We start from the raw sequence: 16070 nt of genomic DNA, 5'->3' as shown, positions 1-16070 counted from the left end.
TTAACCTGAAGTGAATTGTTCACCTATTCTATGGTTCAGCTATGTGAAGGGTTAAATGATTTTCAGTGGATTGCTCTGTGAATATGACTGGCTATGTGATATGGATCAAAATACTTGGTCATTCTAAATGCCTCCATTTTTAATTTTTTTAATAATGTTATGTTTTAATGTTTAAAATTAATTAATATTAATTAGTATTAATGGAGTGTTATAATGATTAAATAAACTGTTTAGAATAGTATCTACACATAGTAAATGTTTTATCTTTTTTTTCTTCATTATAATTATCATTCTCATCATCTTTCACTCACTCCCTTGGTCTTATGTGACTGTTTAAGTTGTATGTAAAAATATGTATTTATTTATTTATTTAGCTGTGCCAAATCTTAGTTGCCATGTGTGGGAGGGAGCTTTCATTGCAGTATATGGGATCTAGTTTCGCAACCAGGGATGGAACCTGTGCCCCCTGCATTGGAAGCACGGATTCTTAACCGCTGGACAACCAGAGAAGTCCCTTAAATAGTATTTTTTAATTTAGATACAGCACAAAATATTAGAGAAGACCAAGCAGTCCTTGCCAGCAGTGCTGCCTGTGCCTCAGGCAGGTTAGTGTGGAATGTATGTTGATGTCTTCTAGTGAAGGAACTGTTCAGCATGAGAGCTACTTAAATCTGGTCTTTATATTGACATTAACGATAGAGGCTGACAGGAATGCAGAGATAGCTGGTGGGGAGTCGGTTGTGGGGTTATGTGTCTAGGCAAAAAGGGGAACTAAAAATTGAGGCAGAGGAACCAGATGTGGTAACACAGTCATTCAGAGGAAGGGAGTTAAAAGGTTGAAAACATTAACTCTTTCTTTTAATTGAATAAGAACATCACTATAATCTGTATCTGTAATAATAAAATTTAAATAAGTTGGAAATCAGGTTGATTCTGGCTCCATTTTGGACAGGTATTAGAATGTTGCTTTTGAAAAGCTATAGTCAGTGTTAAGTCATGCTGTTTGTATGCCAGATGATTTTGTTTTTGGCAGTTAAACTCTCCCACTTGACTGTTAATTTGCTGGCAACAGTTTTGTCCAACTACTTGGTAAGTTCTGAGACGATATGGGGGGCTTCCCTCATGGCTCAGTGGGTAAAGAATCTGCCTGCAGTGCAGGAGACAGAGGAGACTCGGGTTCAAGCCAAGGTCAGGAGGGTCCTCAGGAGGAGGAAATGGCAACCCACTCCAGAATCCTGCCTAAAAAATCCCATAGACAGAGGAGCCTGGCAGGCTACAGTCCAAAGGGTCGCAAAGAGCTGGACACAACTGAGACTAACACACACACAGGATACGAGATGCTACTGTATCGTGTATTGCTGACTGGTCAGTAAGTGCCCCAGGTCACGGGTACCTGGAAGACAGGACTCTGTCTTACTAAACTTTATGTTTCTGGTACCTGGTAAGAGTCACACAGTAGGAGTTCACTAAATATTTGAGTTGATTAATAGTTTTTTCCTTGGAGATTTCCTTCTTCTATATTTTCTTTTAATAGCATATATTCCTTGGAACTCTAGATTATTGTTGTTTTTATTAGCCATTCATTCTCTTTTCTTTAACCCAAAAGGAAATATGAAGTTATTAATTATGTAAGTTTATATCTAGAAACGTGGAGCTTTAGAACTGGCAGGGGCCTTATACTTTAGAGACAACCAGATGAATGTTGAATATTCCGAGGTCCGTAGGCTACAGTGACTAGTTAGCTTCAAGCTGGACCGTGATCTTGTTGAGAAGTAGTATTCATCTTCTGTATTTCAGAGAGTCAAACAACCCAATTTTGTTTATTTCCAATCTGCCCTTTGATTCTGTCGTAGAGATTTGTTAGACATTTCATTGCTTGGTAGGTGTCCAGGGGTCAATGGGCAGAGTTGGGAGAGAAGCCCCTAGTGCTTTGTAATGTGGATGGATTGGATCCTACAGAAAGGTAAGTTCAGAGCTCCAGCGATGGAATTACAGTCTGGGCTGAATTCCACTTCTACCACTCTGTGACTCCATGTCCTTAAGTGATATAACATCTCTTAAATTTCACTTTACTTATGAAAATGAGATTGGAGAAGAGACAGTATAGGGCAGTGGGTTAAAAGCCAGGAATCTGAGGCCAGACTCCCTGGATTAGAATCCTGGTTCTTCTTATTTACGAGAGCAAGTTATTTTCAAGCAGGGTATTTTATTCTATAGTCAGTCTGTAAAATTAGACTGATGATAATAATAGATGACTTTATAGTATTGTCCTAAAGATTAAATAGGTGAATACCTGAATAAATGTTTAGCATGATGTCTTAAATGTTCCATAATTGTTAGCCATTTGTTGCTTTTTAAATTGAATTAAAATACACTGATGCTGGGAAAGATTGAAAGCAAAAGGAGAAAGGAGTAGCAGAGGATGAGGTGGTTAGATAGCATCACCGACTCAATGGATATGAATCTGAGCAACTCTGGGAGATGGTGGAGGACAGAGGAGCCTTGCATGCTGCAGTCCATGGGGTCACAAAGAGTCAGACACAACTTGGCGAGTGAACAACAGAATTGAATTAAATTTCTGTTAGGGCTGCTGTCAAGGAGAACTAGTTAGGAAGAGACTTTTTCAAAATAAGGAGATTAAAACTAAAGCACAGTTATCATTGAGCCTGAGATTCCAGAGAGGAATAATTTTACTTCTATTTTAACAGTGAGTGTGTTTTAATTTCATGAGCAGCAGTGGCCCCCTTGCTCCCCACTGTACTAAAAAAGTAAAGCACTTTTGTACTAAAGATTTTTCTGTTTGTCTTGTTCATGATAGAAACTTTTTTTTTTTTTTTAAACAATGTGATTGTAAAAAGCAATGTGAGCAAAGTAACATTTGCTTTCCTGAGGAAAGGCAAAGCAATTTCAAAATGACTCTCACTCACTAACAAAACTTGGATTCCAAGTCCCAGTATTACAAGTACTATAGTTCAAGCTAGATATTTTATTTCTGAAATTCTAGCCAAAAGCATGAAACTCCTCAGTAATAGGAAGTTATAAAAGAGTACTTTAGCACAGCTGTAGGTTTTTCATTTCCTAATCTTAAAAGTACACTTTAGAAAAAGTACTGCCTGTACACATCTATCTTTTTCTTTGTGTTGATCTAGATCTATTTCCTTAAATAGAGGCCAAGTGTGTTTGGCCTTGGAGGAGTTAAATGGCTGTCTCAAGCTCAAAGCTGATCAAAATTTAATCAAATCAATTAAAGAAGGATGTTTTAATTAAGAGATTAAATGATACATTGTGATAATGGAGGTAAAAGCACTTTGTTGACTAAAGCACTTTGTAAACCATAAAGGGAAGTCACTCAGTCATGTCAGACTCTTTGCAGCCTCATGGACTGTAGCCTATCAGGCTCCTTGGTCCATGGTACTTTGCAGGCAAGAGTACTGGAGTGGGTTGCCATTTCCTTCTTCATATGTAAACCATAAAGTACTCTGCAAATATGAATTGTTTTTAAAATAAGAATTTACTCTGAAGCATTGCTGGCTTTCAAGTATACTTCCAGGCTGATTATCCCAGAGGTAACAGAATAGATAGGTTCAGTGATCAAATTTGGATAGTTGAGTTACAATTTATTGAATTTATTACAAACATACAGTGAGAAGCATAGATAAAAGATGGGTATGTTAATACACAGGATAGGGTGAAGAGTCACACTACCCGAATCCTGTGTTTCCTGTTATTAGTTTGTCCAGTCTCTATGCTGGGCTTCCCTGATAGCTCAGTGGTAAACAATCTGCCTGCTAATGCAGGGGACGAGGGTTTGATCCCTGAGTTGGGAAGATCCCCTTGAGAAGGAAATGGTAACCCATTCTAGTATTCTTTCCTGGGAAGTCCCATGGACAGAAGGAGCCTAACGGGTTGCAAGCCGTGGGATCACAAAGCATCTGACACCACTTAGCGACTGAACAGTAACAAGTCTGTATGCTGCCTCCACTTTCCCTGGTGACAGTATGTTTACGGTATAGTTGAGGATGAACAAGGGGACTTAACAGATGGAAAGTGTCTGGATCCAGTGTTTGCTTGCTCTGGTGGAGAGACCTGAGGTATTTACATCTGAATGCAGCTGTAATTTGCTGTTAACCTGCAGAGCTGTTGATCCACCTGTCTCTGGCAAATGACACATGAGGCTAGAATGAGGATCCCCGGTGGGTGTTTGATTTAAGGACAGCAGTCTGGATGTGTGATCTAATCCATGTTGTGAATATTTAAGATTTGCATCATCCTTCTGTCTTGCGCTGTCTATACATAGCACTCTTGCTTTGTTCCATCCTTTTAATCTATATTCAAACTGATTGTGTTCACTTTTTTCTGTCTTTGGCCTACAGTTTACTGACAGCTACCTTAACTTCTGTTTCACTGTGTAAATTTCACCTATGTTTCAAAAGTTACTTGTTTACCATTTTTGTTTAGTTTCATGTCTTCCTTGTTTCTTTTGTTTTCCTTAAAGCACATTGAACACAGCATCTTAAATAATACAGTAAGCTCACTTTACAATTATCATTACTGTTATCTTTCATTATAAAAGTATAGCAGATCCTTGTTTTGTTCTCTTTTGGTGGAGGACTGAAATATTGTAGAATAGAAATCTGTATCTATAAGGAACGGGGTGGGGGTAGTTATTAAAGAGATTGAATACCTTCAGCTTTCTATGTGTATGTATTTCATTGAATTTAGATCTTTCATTTTCAGTCCTGGACAAAAGTGTTCAGATTACTTAAAAAATGGCAGTCTTAAAAGGATGGTTTGATACTCCTTCTTTCTCTGGGGAAAAGGCATCTTTCAAAGCTAGATCCAGAAATCCAGTAAATCGCTGGCTTTATATCTAGACCCTTATAATATAGAGAAAATAAAATGGAATTCTTACTGGAAAATAATCTGTCTAGAAAATTCCTTGCTAGGGAATTGTCTATGGGGAAAAAGTGAGGAAAACAGTAGGTAGTTAAATGTTAACAGAATTATTGCTTCTGTTTAATAATAATTACATGAAATCAGAATCCAATTGAAACAGTTGTATATGTAGTAAATTTTATCAATATATTCCTTTCTTAGTGGATATGCATTTACAAAGTTGAATTGTGATAAGCTGTGATAGTAAATCAGAATCGTGGAAATGACAATTTAAATAATTTAACAGACTTTTTGTTTTTAATGTTATGTGTACATTGGTTGTAACCTGATTGTTTTTAATTTTATATTTAGTACAATTTTGAAAATGCATCTCAGACATTTGATGACCTTCCAGCAAGGTTTGGTTATAGACTTCCAGCTGAAGGTTTAAAGGTAAGAAAATAGTAATATATGATTAAAATTACAGGATATTTAATAAAGTTATCTTTATTGCTCTTTGTTTGTTTAAAGGATGAAAATATTTCTTACTGTTACTTATAAAACCTATATGTATTCATTCATAAAGGGCTCAGACTATTGATAAGGTATGAAAAAGAAAGTGAAAATTACTTGTGATTGTATTTTATTATTCTGAACTAGCTGCTATTAGCATTTGGCATTTGCTATTTCAGATCTGTTCTTCTAGAATATGTGCTGTGTGTTTGTTGAGGTATATGTACGAATATTTGTGCATATATATTTATGTACATATAATGAACCTGTGTTTAATACTAATAGAAATATGTCACTTGGTTACCTGCCATTTTTAATTAATTGTAAACTGGAACATCTTTTCATGCTAATAGACAAGGATCTGCCTTTTAGTTTGCTGTGACTGCATGGTTTTGCAATATCATGAAATACTATGGATTTTTGAATAATTTTGTTTAATTTTTTTACTGTGGATATTTAGCTTGTCCAATTTTTGCTAATGCACTTTTCCCATTTTTAAATTAAAATGTCCATTCGTATTGCAATGTAAGAATGTATATTGAAAGTATTAATCTGTTATTTGCCTTATATGCCTCAGATCGTTGTCCTTCATCTTTTAACTTTAAAGTTTCAGAAGTTATATTTGTGTATTATAGTTGCATATTATTATCTTCTCTTCTACCTCTGGAGTCATGCTTAAAAAAATCCTTCTGTGCTCCAATATAAGGTTTTTATGTTATGTAAGTGAGAATACATGAAATTGTGTATATATGTACCACAGAATGTTTTCAGTTTGTTCTAATTTTTTTTAATTCTGTAGTTAAGTGCCATAAAAATGTTATTCTCAACTAGGATACCAGGCATCTCTGGGTAGGATGTACCAGTTTTTAAGTTTTTCAAAGATTTTAAATTATTAAAAAATCCCAGTATTATACAACTGTCTGTCATTGTAAAAATATTTAAACAGAAAAGAGGTATGTAGAGGAAAAAGGAAAAAGCTTTGCTGTACCCTCTTCCTCACCTATACATATTTCTTCTTTAGAGTTCATCATCAGGTTGTTATGTGCTCTCATAGTCTTCAGATCCTTTTCTAAATACGTAGTGTTTTTTAGTTCATACATTTATGAACTTGTAAAGTTCATAAGTGGTTATCATTATGTATATGAAAGGTTTCTTAATTTTTATAAGGAAACCCATTCTAGCTAATTTATCCAGAAAGGAATTTATGAAGGGATAGAGATGTTGAGAGTATCGTAGCCTGGAGAAGCAGTTTCCAGACTGTTTCAGCAATAAAACCCGGAAGCACCTCGTAGAACTGCCATGATAAAAGATTGATGGCAGCCACTGACCACCAGAGAAAAGCACAGAACCTTGTCTCTGACCAAGAAGCTTCTGTGGTCTTAAAACAATCTGCCTCTATGTCTACTCAAGCTCATCAAAGAGATACCCTTTGCCAAACTGTTTCCTCAAATCTATCACCTGGATTTTTCTAATTGACAGACTCTAGACCACACAGTCTAGAAAAGCTATGCAGACGCTTTAACCTCTGAGCCACCAGGGAAGCCCATGACAAACTTAGACAGCATGTTAAAAAGCAGAGACATTACTTTGCCGATGAAGGTCCGTCTAGTCAAAGCTATGGTTTTTCAGTAGTCGTATATGGATGTGAGAGTCGGACCATAAAGAAACCTGAGTGCTGAAGAATTGATGCTTTTGAATTGCAGGAAATTCAAACCAGGTTTGAATATCAAACCAGATATTCAAGGAAATCAGTCCCAAATATTCACTGGAAGGACTGATGCTGAAGCTGAAACTCCAATACTTTGGCCACCTAATGTGAAGAACTGACTTGTTAGAAAAGACTGTGATGGTGGAAAAGATTGAAGGCAGAAGGAGAAGGGGACGACAGAGGATGAGATGGTTGGATGGCATCACCAATTCAATGGACATTAGTTTGAGCAAGCTCTGGGAGTTGGTGATAGACAGGAAAGCCTAGCGTGTTGCAGTTCATGGGGTCACAAAGAGTTGGACCCAACTGAGCGACTGAACTGAGATCACACAGTTACTAGCTTTATTAATACTTTAGTGAAATACCTGGCTGTGAGGGAGGCTGGATAATATAGTTGTTGTTATTGTTATTTTTGTTGTTTTGGTCTACTTCGGGAAGGTAGGATCATAGTGTGGAAACAGTGGTTTCAAAAAATTTGGGCACTATGAAAGAAAGGTATCCACTATAGTATTCACATTTGATTCCCCCACCTCCCCATATTAGCATTATGTCTTAGAGATCTTTGCGCAGCCTTGCTTGGTGTTTTGGTGTTTTGTAACATGAATGACCATGCATATTCTATTAATAAATATTCAGATATTTTGGTTTCTTATCTAAAGCCAGTTATTTTGCTAAGATAGAGGTTTGGACGTGTAATAAATGAGTGCATGGGTATTTATATATAAAATTTTCTTAGATGCACTAAATTACTTTTCTAAAAAGCTGTATTGATGGGTATGAGAATATCCATTTTCCTACACCCTTGCCAATCCTGGATATTATCAGTCTTTTAAACTTTTGCCAATGTGATGGGCAAAAGAATTATCTTGTTTTAATTTGTATTTCTCTGATTATCAGCGATTTTGAGTTGGCAGCCTTTCTTCCATTCCACATAAAGGGTCCAACCATCCCTTTTCACTGAAGAACCTTTCTGCTTAGTAAGCTTGTTTTAAAGAGTTTCATTAACTCCTGATAACCATAGTCTTATTGTAGCTCTTCTGTGCTATTGCAAATTTTGTTGTTTAGTCAGTAAGTTATGTCCGACTCTTTGCGACCCCGTGGATTATAGCCTTCCAGGCTCCTCTGTGCGTGGGATTTCCCAGGCAAGAATATTGGAGTGGGTTGTCATTTTCTTCTCCAGGGAAGCTTCCAGACCTAGGGGCTGAACCAGAGTCTCCTGCTTTAGCAGGTGGATTCTTTACCACTGAACCACCTGGGAAGCTCATTGTACATTTAGTTTACATTTAAAAGGTACTTTGACAACTGTTGTTTATTCACTGCCTGGGGAAAAAAAATAGTGTTAAATATCTGCCTGCTTTTACCCTGTAATTATAGGGCAAGCCCAATAGGTGAAATACAGTGATAGTAAAGAGAGTATTCTAACAAATTGCAAATTGTTGGATCATTATAGATAGCTTTTATAATTGCATGACTGGCTTGCCATTGCCCAGAATCAGAATTCACAAATGCTAGCCTACTTCTTATTGTTTACAAGGAGGACTTGACTATAAAGTGGACATGGCTCACAGTAGTGTAATGTCTATAAAACTGATTAAACAGATGTGTTAAAAATATAACCAAGTTAATTTAAAAATATTGTATGGTTATAGCATTAAGAGACATAGCTGAGAAATATTATTACTTTTGAGCTTTGTCCAGAGTGTTTGGTTGGGATAGTTTTTGTAGGCTTATGTTCTGTAGATAGAATCTGTATATTTTATAATAGTATAAAATATTAGTATAAAACATAGTAAAAAAATTCTGTAGAATCTATAGATTTTATAATAGTATCACTCAATTCCACCATTTATAAAAGATTAGATATATATGATATAACATATCAATTGAAATTGCTTGATTCAATTTACATATGCACCAGTTAAGCTAATAGGAACAAAAGAAAATTTTAGCTTTAATGTAAAAATGTGAATCTTACAAGAATTAAAATATGTCTTGTTAGTGTTGTTGAAGTTTTAAAAGAAAGATTTGATATTTTTACCTGGGGGAAACTCTTTGTTTTTGGTTATATATTTTAGCCAATTGGTTATATATTTTAGCCAGTACCTTTAACAGAAAACCTTTTTTTTTTGAGACCTTATTGGCTGTGCCTCAGATCCAAAAGGAAGATGTATGACATCAGTATGTTCCTTTAAGTCTAAATACATTATAAGAGACCTGATAATGACATATTGTATGGTGTGTTTATTGTCCAGAGTTAGATCCTCACAAGAAGTTCCTTACTGAGAGTCCCCGTTAGACACTGCAGAAAGTCTTTAACCTCTCAGTTTGATGTTGTAATTCCATTCCCTCTCCTGCCTCACTAAAATAAAAACTTACAAGTAAGTGTTACTCTTTTGCCATATTCTTGCCAAGACTTATTATCAGAATTAAAGGATTGTCAACTTGATGGGGTATGAAGTGCTATCATACTGCTTTTACTTGGGATTTCTTGAATAGTGATAGCAAGCATTAGTGAGATGTGCATGTATGTGTGCTAAGTCACTTCAGTCATGTCTGACTCTTTGCGACTCTATGGACTGTAGCCCACCAGGCTCCTCTGTCTATGGATTCTCTAGACAAGAATACTGGAGTGGGTCGCCATGCCCTCCTCTAGAAGGTCTTCCTGACCCAGGGATTGAACCCACATCTCTTACGTCTACCTGCACGTAGCATTACGTAATTATTAGTGAGATATAGCATTATTGGTCAAGCAGGCTTCTGGTTTGTCTGTTTTTTAACCCATTTTTGTATTGGTTTATAAATTTTTAATTTTTATTGACTTTTAGGAGTCCAGACATTAATCTTTTAGTTCAGTTTAGTCCAGTCGCTCAGTTGTGTCTGACTCTTTGCGACCCCATGGACTGCAGCACTCCAGGCTTCCCTGTCCATCACCAACTCCCAAAGCTTGCTCAAACTCATGTTCATTGAGTTGGTGATGCCATCCAGGCATCTCATCCTCTGTCATTTCCTTCTCCTCCTGCCCCCAATCCCTCCCAGCATCAGAGTCTTTTCCAGTGAGTCAACTCTTCGCATGAGGTGGCCAAAGTACTGGAGTTTCAGCTTTAGTATCATTCCTTCCACAGAAATCCCAGGGCTGATCCTCCTTCAGAATGGACTGGTTGGATCTCCTTGCAGTCCAAGGGACTCTCAAGCATCTTCTCCAACACCTCAGTTCAAAAGCATCAATTCTTTGGCGCTTAGCTTTCTTAATCTTTTAGTTATATTGCCTTATAAATATTTTCTTCTTTGTGCTTTTTAACTTAAAATTGTCTTTTAAAATTATGCCTAAGTTTAAATTAATGTAGACATCTTTTTTGATGTTTTGAGTTTTCTATATCTTAAGTAATCCTTCCCTACCCTGAGGTCTTGAAATATTTTTCTCTGTTTACTGCAAAATTTGTAAATTTTTCCCATGCCCTTCACTCCATGCTTGGGAGGTCTTTAATCTGCTCAGGATTATTTTATTGTATAGTGTAAAATAGGCCCCTATTTTTACCTTTTTGAAAGAATACCCAACTACTGAAGCATCATTATTGCATAGTCAAGATTTTATCATGTAGATTAGTAATGCTAGCAGAGTTTCTGATTAGATTCTCTGTATATTATCAGTATCATTGGAATAATTCAGTTATACACCAAAGGCCAGTCTCAGGGGGATCAAACTTTTCTAGGTTTCTTGTTTCTTTGCTTTTAAGAAGTGCCTTGACAAGTAGAGGGAATAATAATGATTATTAAAAATTCAAATCAAGATTATCTCTGAAAGGTAAGCCTAGTATTTGGGGTTTCTGGAGATCCAACCAGTCCATTCTGAAGGAGATCAGCCCTGGGTGCTCTTTGGAGGGCATGATGCTAAAGCTGAAGCTCCAGTACTTTGGCCACCTCATGCAAAGAGTTGACTCATAGGAAAAGACTCTGATGCTGGGAGGGATTGGGGGCAGGAGGAGAAGGGGACGACAGAGGATGAGATGGCTGGATGGCATCACCGACTCGATGGACATGAGTTTGAGTGAACTCTGGGAGTTGGTGATGGACAGGGAGGCCTGGCGTGCTGCGGTTCATGGGGTGGCAAAGAGTCAGACTCAACTGAGTGAACTGAACTGAACTGAGCTGAGTATTCCTGTCAATGGCAGATCTTGTTTTCAGCAAAACGCCCTTTGGGCTGGATTTACCATGATCGTTTTTTTTTTTTTTTTTTGACATATACTCATTTATTTGGCTGCATGAGGTCTTAGTTGAGAGAGATGAACTCTTAGTTAAAGTATGTCGGATCTAGTGCCCTAGCCAGGAATCGAACCAGGGCCCCCAGCACTGGGAGCACAGAGTCTCAGTCACTGGACCACCAGGGAAATCTGGTACCATGATGTTTGTATACAGTGTTTTTGTAACCTGGTACTCAGCCTAAGTTCTTCATGTGAATGAGAAGACAGAGAGGATAAAGATGTTGGCAGGCAGATTCGTCCTTGACTGCCTTTCCTCATACATAAACAGACAAAGGTACAAATAAAAAGGATTTCCTCTTAAAATTAGTTTTTTCTTTTCTGATCGTTATTCTTAAATTAGTGCCTTATAGCATCATTACCAGTTAATTTTTCGCAAACTGTACTATTCTTTGAAAATAAATTTACTAGTTAATTTTAGGATTATTTTATAAGAAATCATTTTGTTTAATGTAAAGATGAGATTAGAAGAGAGTGGGTGTTTTTTTTTTTTTTTGCTGTGAAGGAAAATGCAAATATGGCAAGGAAATGTGTGGTTGTGTGTGAGACTTCCTTTGCTTCCTTTGCAGCAGATACTCAAGACAGATTCAGGACTGCTGCTGTGTTTTTCCGCCCAGACACCTGACAGCTTTGTGATAGGAAGAAGTCTTGGTTAAGGCTGAATGTGCATGGCTGCCTCTCTCCTAAGAACTATGAACTGTTGCAATGTCACCTTCAATTTGTTGGCTAAAACAGAGGTCAGAATTTCCTATTTGAAGGAAAAATAAGGAATTAGGGCCATCAAAATAAGGAATAAAACCACCTGGCTATACATAAAAGGAGAATTCTAAAATACAAAGGCATTTTCAATTGCACAAACTTCGATCATATTCAAAGAATGCTTCTTCAGTGACTTTTGAACATATAAAATAAGCCTTTTGCTGTTAATTTCAAAGGTGATGATTGCTTATTCATGTATTACTGAATCAAGGAATATAGAATCTCGTTAGAGATAGAAAATAATGAAGAATTATTTCATTATGGTAGCTTATCACTTAGCTGTGGGGCAGCTGGGAGAGAGCATAAAAGGGAGGGCCTGAAAAGAGTGCATGAGAAAATCCACGGCATCTCACCCATCTTATGTGGAATTCCTAAAAGCCAACCTTGGTTCCTTTCCTTTGTTCCACAGTTTGGGCCCTCGTCTCTTCCACCATCCTTGGACCCACCCGCATTGTCCTGTTTGTTCTCTTGCCACCTTGGAAGTGAAAGGAGGCTTAGATTCTGATAGTGTAAATCAACATAGTCAGCCTGCGTACATCCCTGCTTCACCAGAAATGCTGGGCATTTCTGTTGTCGTTCGCTTAGTAGTTTTCATTAGATTTTCTTGCTGGCTTTATCAATTTGATATGGTAAAAATTGATAATTACCTAAAAAAAAAGGTACTTTTTTATTCCTTTGCCCATGAAAACCTATTTTTCTGGTTATAAGAGTAATATATGGTCACTATAAAAATTAAGATGATGTAGGATGTGAAAAGAAGAATTTGAAAATCATCCATTTATATATATTACTTTGCAACTTCTTAAAATTTGGCAATATCATAACATATCCAATATCATGGGTATCTTTTCATGTAAAAATATATGTATTCATTGCATCACTAGAAATTCTGTAATTTATTGCAGTACTGGAATTATACCATAATGTACCAATCCCTTGTGTCATTATACATTTAGGTTGCTCTTAATTTTAAAAATTATGAAATATTGGAAACAGAATAGGGAAACAACAGAATATCCAATATACCTACCACTTAGATGCGAATAGTTTACCATTTTTTAAAGAAGAAATAAAGTGTTACCAATACCACTGAAACATTCTTTTTATCGTCCCAATTAGGTTCCCTTATCTTCCCTCTCATAGATAATCATTACCCTAAAATTTATGTGTATATTTCCCATTTAATGTTATAAAACATGTTACCTTATAAACACTGTTGTGCCTGCTTTTATATGTTTCATGAGGCTTTTAAACTTGCCTTTTTCATCCTACAATGTATTTGAAATTCATGTTATTATATAGTCTTAATTCATTTCAAAGAATAGTACTTCATTTTATGACTGTGCTACAATTTATTTTTTTATTCTTTTGTTGGTAGATATGTAAGATTCCAGTTTTTAGCTATTACAGTGTTATACTGAATAGCCTTAAAATTATCTCCTTGTGTACAGTATAATTAAAGGTTGTTTCACACTCATCAGATCAGTGGGAAAAAACAAGTCTTAATCAATGGCTGACAAGGAAATGGGAAACCAAGTATTCTTGTGTATGGCTGGTATATGAACTTCTGACCACTTCGGAGAGATTGATAGTATCAAGCTTCTTTAAATTAGAGTTTGCCATGGTGAAATAATTTATTTTTTCCCATACTTACTGTATTTTTTATTTCATTCAATAAAGAAATCGGTGATCATCATCTTTGAAGTTAACCGAAAATCCAATACCGATACCAACACTTATTATTTTGTATTGTTCTCCTTAATTTTATCTGTGTACCTGTACCACCCCTTCCTGCTATTCACCATTCTCTTTGAATACTGCATACTGGGATAATTTCAGTAGTTAGGATCTGACCATTGCTATCAGTAATTTTAAGTCTGACCCCGTTCATCAGCCTGATAACCAGATTATATTCAACTTTAGTTAACTAGATTGTGCTCAACTATAACTGAGTTATTGTAGAAGGAAATGACTACCCACTCCAGTATTCTTGTGTGGGAAATCCCATAGAAAGAGGAGCTTGGCAGGCCACAGCCCATAGGGTTATAAAGAGTCAGACATGACTTAGATACTGAGCACATGACTGACTTGTGATAATGACAAATTGTAAACAGTTATGATGACATATTACTCAGGATTCACTTTTGTTTGTAAAACTGAAGGAGAATTTCTTTGCTGTCTTTTAAGTTTTCACAGATTTACTTTCTGTATTTGTTTCTGAACTTTTTGTTACCAAAGATTTTGTTAAGAACTCTGTAATTGATTAACACATTTAAAGCTTTTATGTTCTTAGAGGATTTGCCAAGTACTACAGACTATAAAATATGAATAAATATTCCTTACTGATATGTATTGATTATATGGCAATATAGAAGACTGTCCTAAAGGACATATAATTACAGTGTAAGCTCAATTCACTTAAAATTCCTCAGTTTTAAAGAAACCATCTTGTTGGATATATCAAGTCCTACAAGTGTACCAGTCTTTTGAGCTTTTAATTTTCCACTTTGTTGATTCACCATATGTGTGCTAAAGTCACTTCCGTCATGTCAAGTCTGTGACTCTGTGGACTACAGCCTGCAAGGCTTCTCTGTCTATGAAGGTTCTCCAGGCAAGAATATTTAAGCGATTGCCGTGTCCTCCTCCGGGGGATCTTCCTGACCTAGGGATCAAACCTGTGTCTCAGTATGTCTCCTGCATTGGCAAGTGGATTGTTTACCGCTAACTCCACCATGTAAATCCCTGTTTGTTCAGACTGAAGTGACAATTTTTAATTTTTCTAAAGAATGATAATGGTATGAGTGGGTATTCTGGTGAAATAGTATGCAACCTATTACTAACTAAAAAGCATTGTCCACCAGAGGGCGCAGTGATTTTGTTTTCTAAAATGTCAAAATACATCCCCTGAGTGAAGCAATATCTCTGCATGCTGAATGAGAAGCATGTACCAGGTGACTTTTCCTCATAGCGCTTGAGATTTACAAAATCAAAATCCTGACAAATAACTACTTCTATGTTAAGTAAAACTGAAGGCAACAGTCTTTACATTTTTATATATTATGTTGTTATTTTTAAGAATTAAAATTGATACTAGAATTAAATCTGCCCTCAAGTCTTAAAAGATAGGTTCTGAAAAGAGAAGAAATATAGCTTAGTAGCAGCATGTCAAAATTTTGTTGAAAGGACTGTAATGTGTTTGTCAGAAACCTAATTTGGTTTTATGGCACATCAATTGACATATAGTATCTAGAAAAGGTTAAAGTGTGATACTTCCTGGCTGTTGTTGTATTGGTCAGATCACTTATAGTAGTATATTAGCTTTGGGCACCAGACTGAACTATAGTAAAGTTTAAGAACCAAGTCAAACATCACCTTTTCTGTTACTGCCTCACATAGAATAATTTTATCTGATCTGTGCATTTGTACTTCATGTTGTTTTTATTTTGTTTTATCTTATTGAACTTAAAATAATGAGTAATGGTTAAGGGGTGTTTTACTGCCTAAGAGGAGAGTAATCTCCAGCAATTTGTGAAAAGGGAATTAAGTGTACCTTGTATGTGAAAGTTACTGGTAGATTTTAGAAGAATGGTCTAACAAAGCATTAGAGAAAATGGCAGTGGATCTTTTTAACATCCTAGAAACAAATTAATCTGTCACATTAGGAACATGTTAGCTGATAAAGTCTGATTGATCAGTGTGACTCTTTTTGTCTGTGTTTGAATGTAAAAGTTATGATAGGTTCTATTGACATCTTTATCATTTGACATGGTTGTATTAAATTTTGGAATCAACCTTAACTGCCTTTTAGATTAACGATTTGTTCATTTTTGTAAATGTGCCTTTCTCTTCTTATTGCCCATTTTGTTCTTCACCTGTTTGTTTGTTTGTTTTTTTCTGTCCAGCAGGGGGAGTATGGCAGAGTGGTTGAGAATGTAGGGTCTGGAGCCAGACTTCCTGGG

General features: G+C 36.2%; 1 protein-coding gene across 1 annotated transcript in view; it reads left to right on the top strand.

Moving 5' to 3' along the window:
* Window positions 1–16070, top strand: part of RNF13 (ring finger protein 13) — a 128094-nt gene that overhangs the window by 25336 nt on the left and 86688 nt on the right. Inside the window, exon 3 of the mRNA XM_010858106.1 lies at window positions 5248–5328. Coding sequence (XP_010856408.1) covers window positions 5248–5328 — 81 coding nt within the window. The remainder of the gene's footprint in view (window positions 1–5247; window positions 5329–16070) is intronic.

This window comes from Bison bison, unplaced genomic scaffold (assembly GCF_000754665.1).
Source record: "Bison bison bison isolate TAMUID 2011002044 unplaced genomic scaffold, Bison_UMD1.0 scf7180017864384, whole genome shotgun sequence".
NCBI lineage: Eukaryota > Metazoa > Chordata > Mammalia > Artiodactyla > Bovidae > Bison > Bison bison.
Note: the sequence above shows the minus strand (reverse complement) of the source record. Positions and strands in the feature narration are given on the sequence as shown.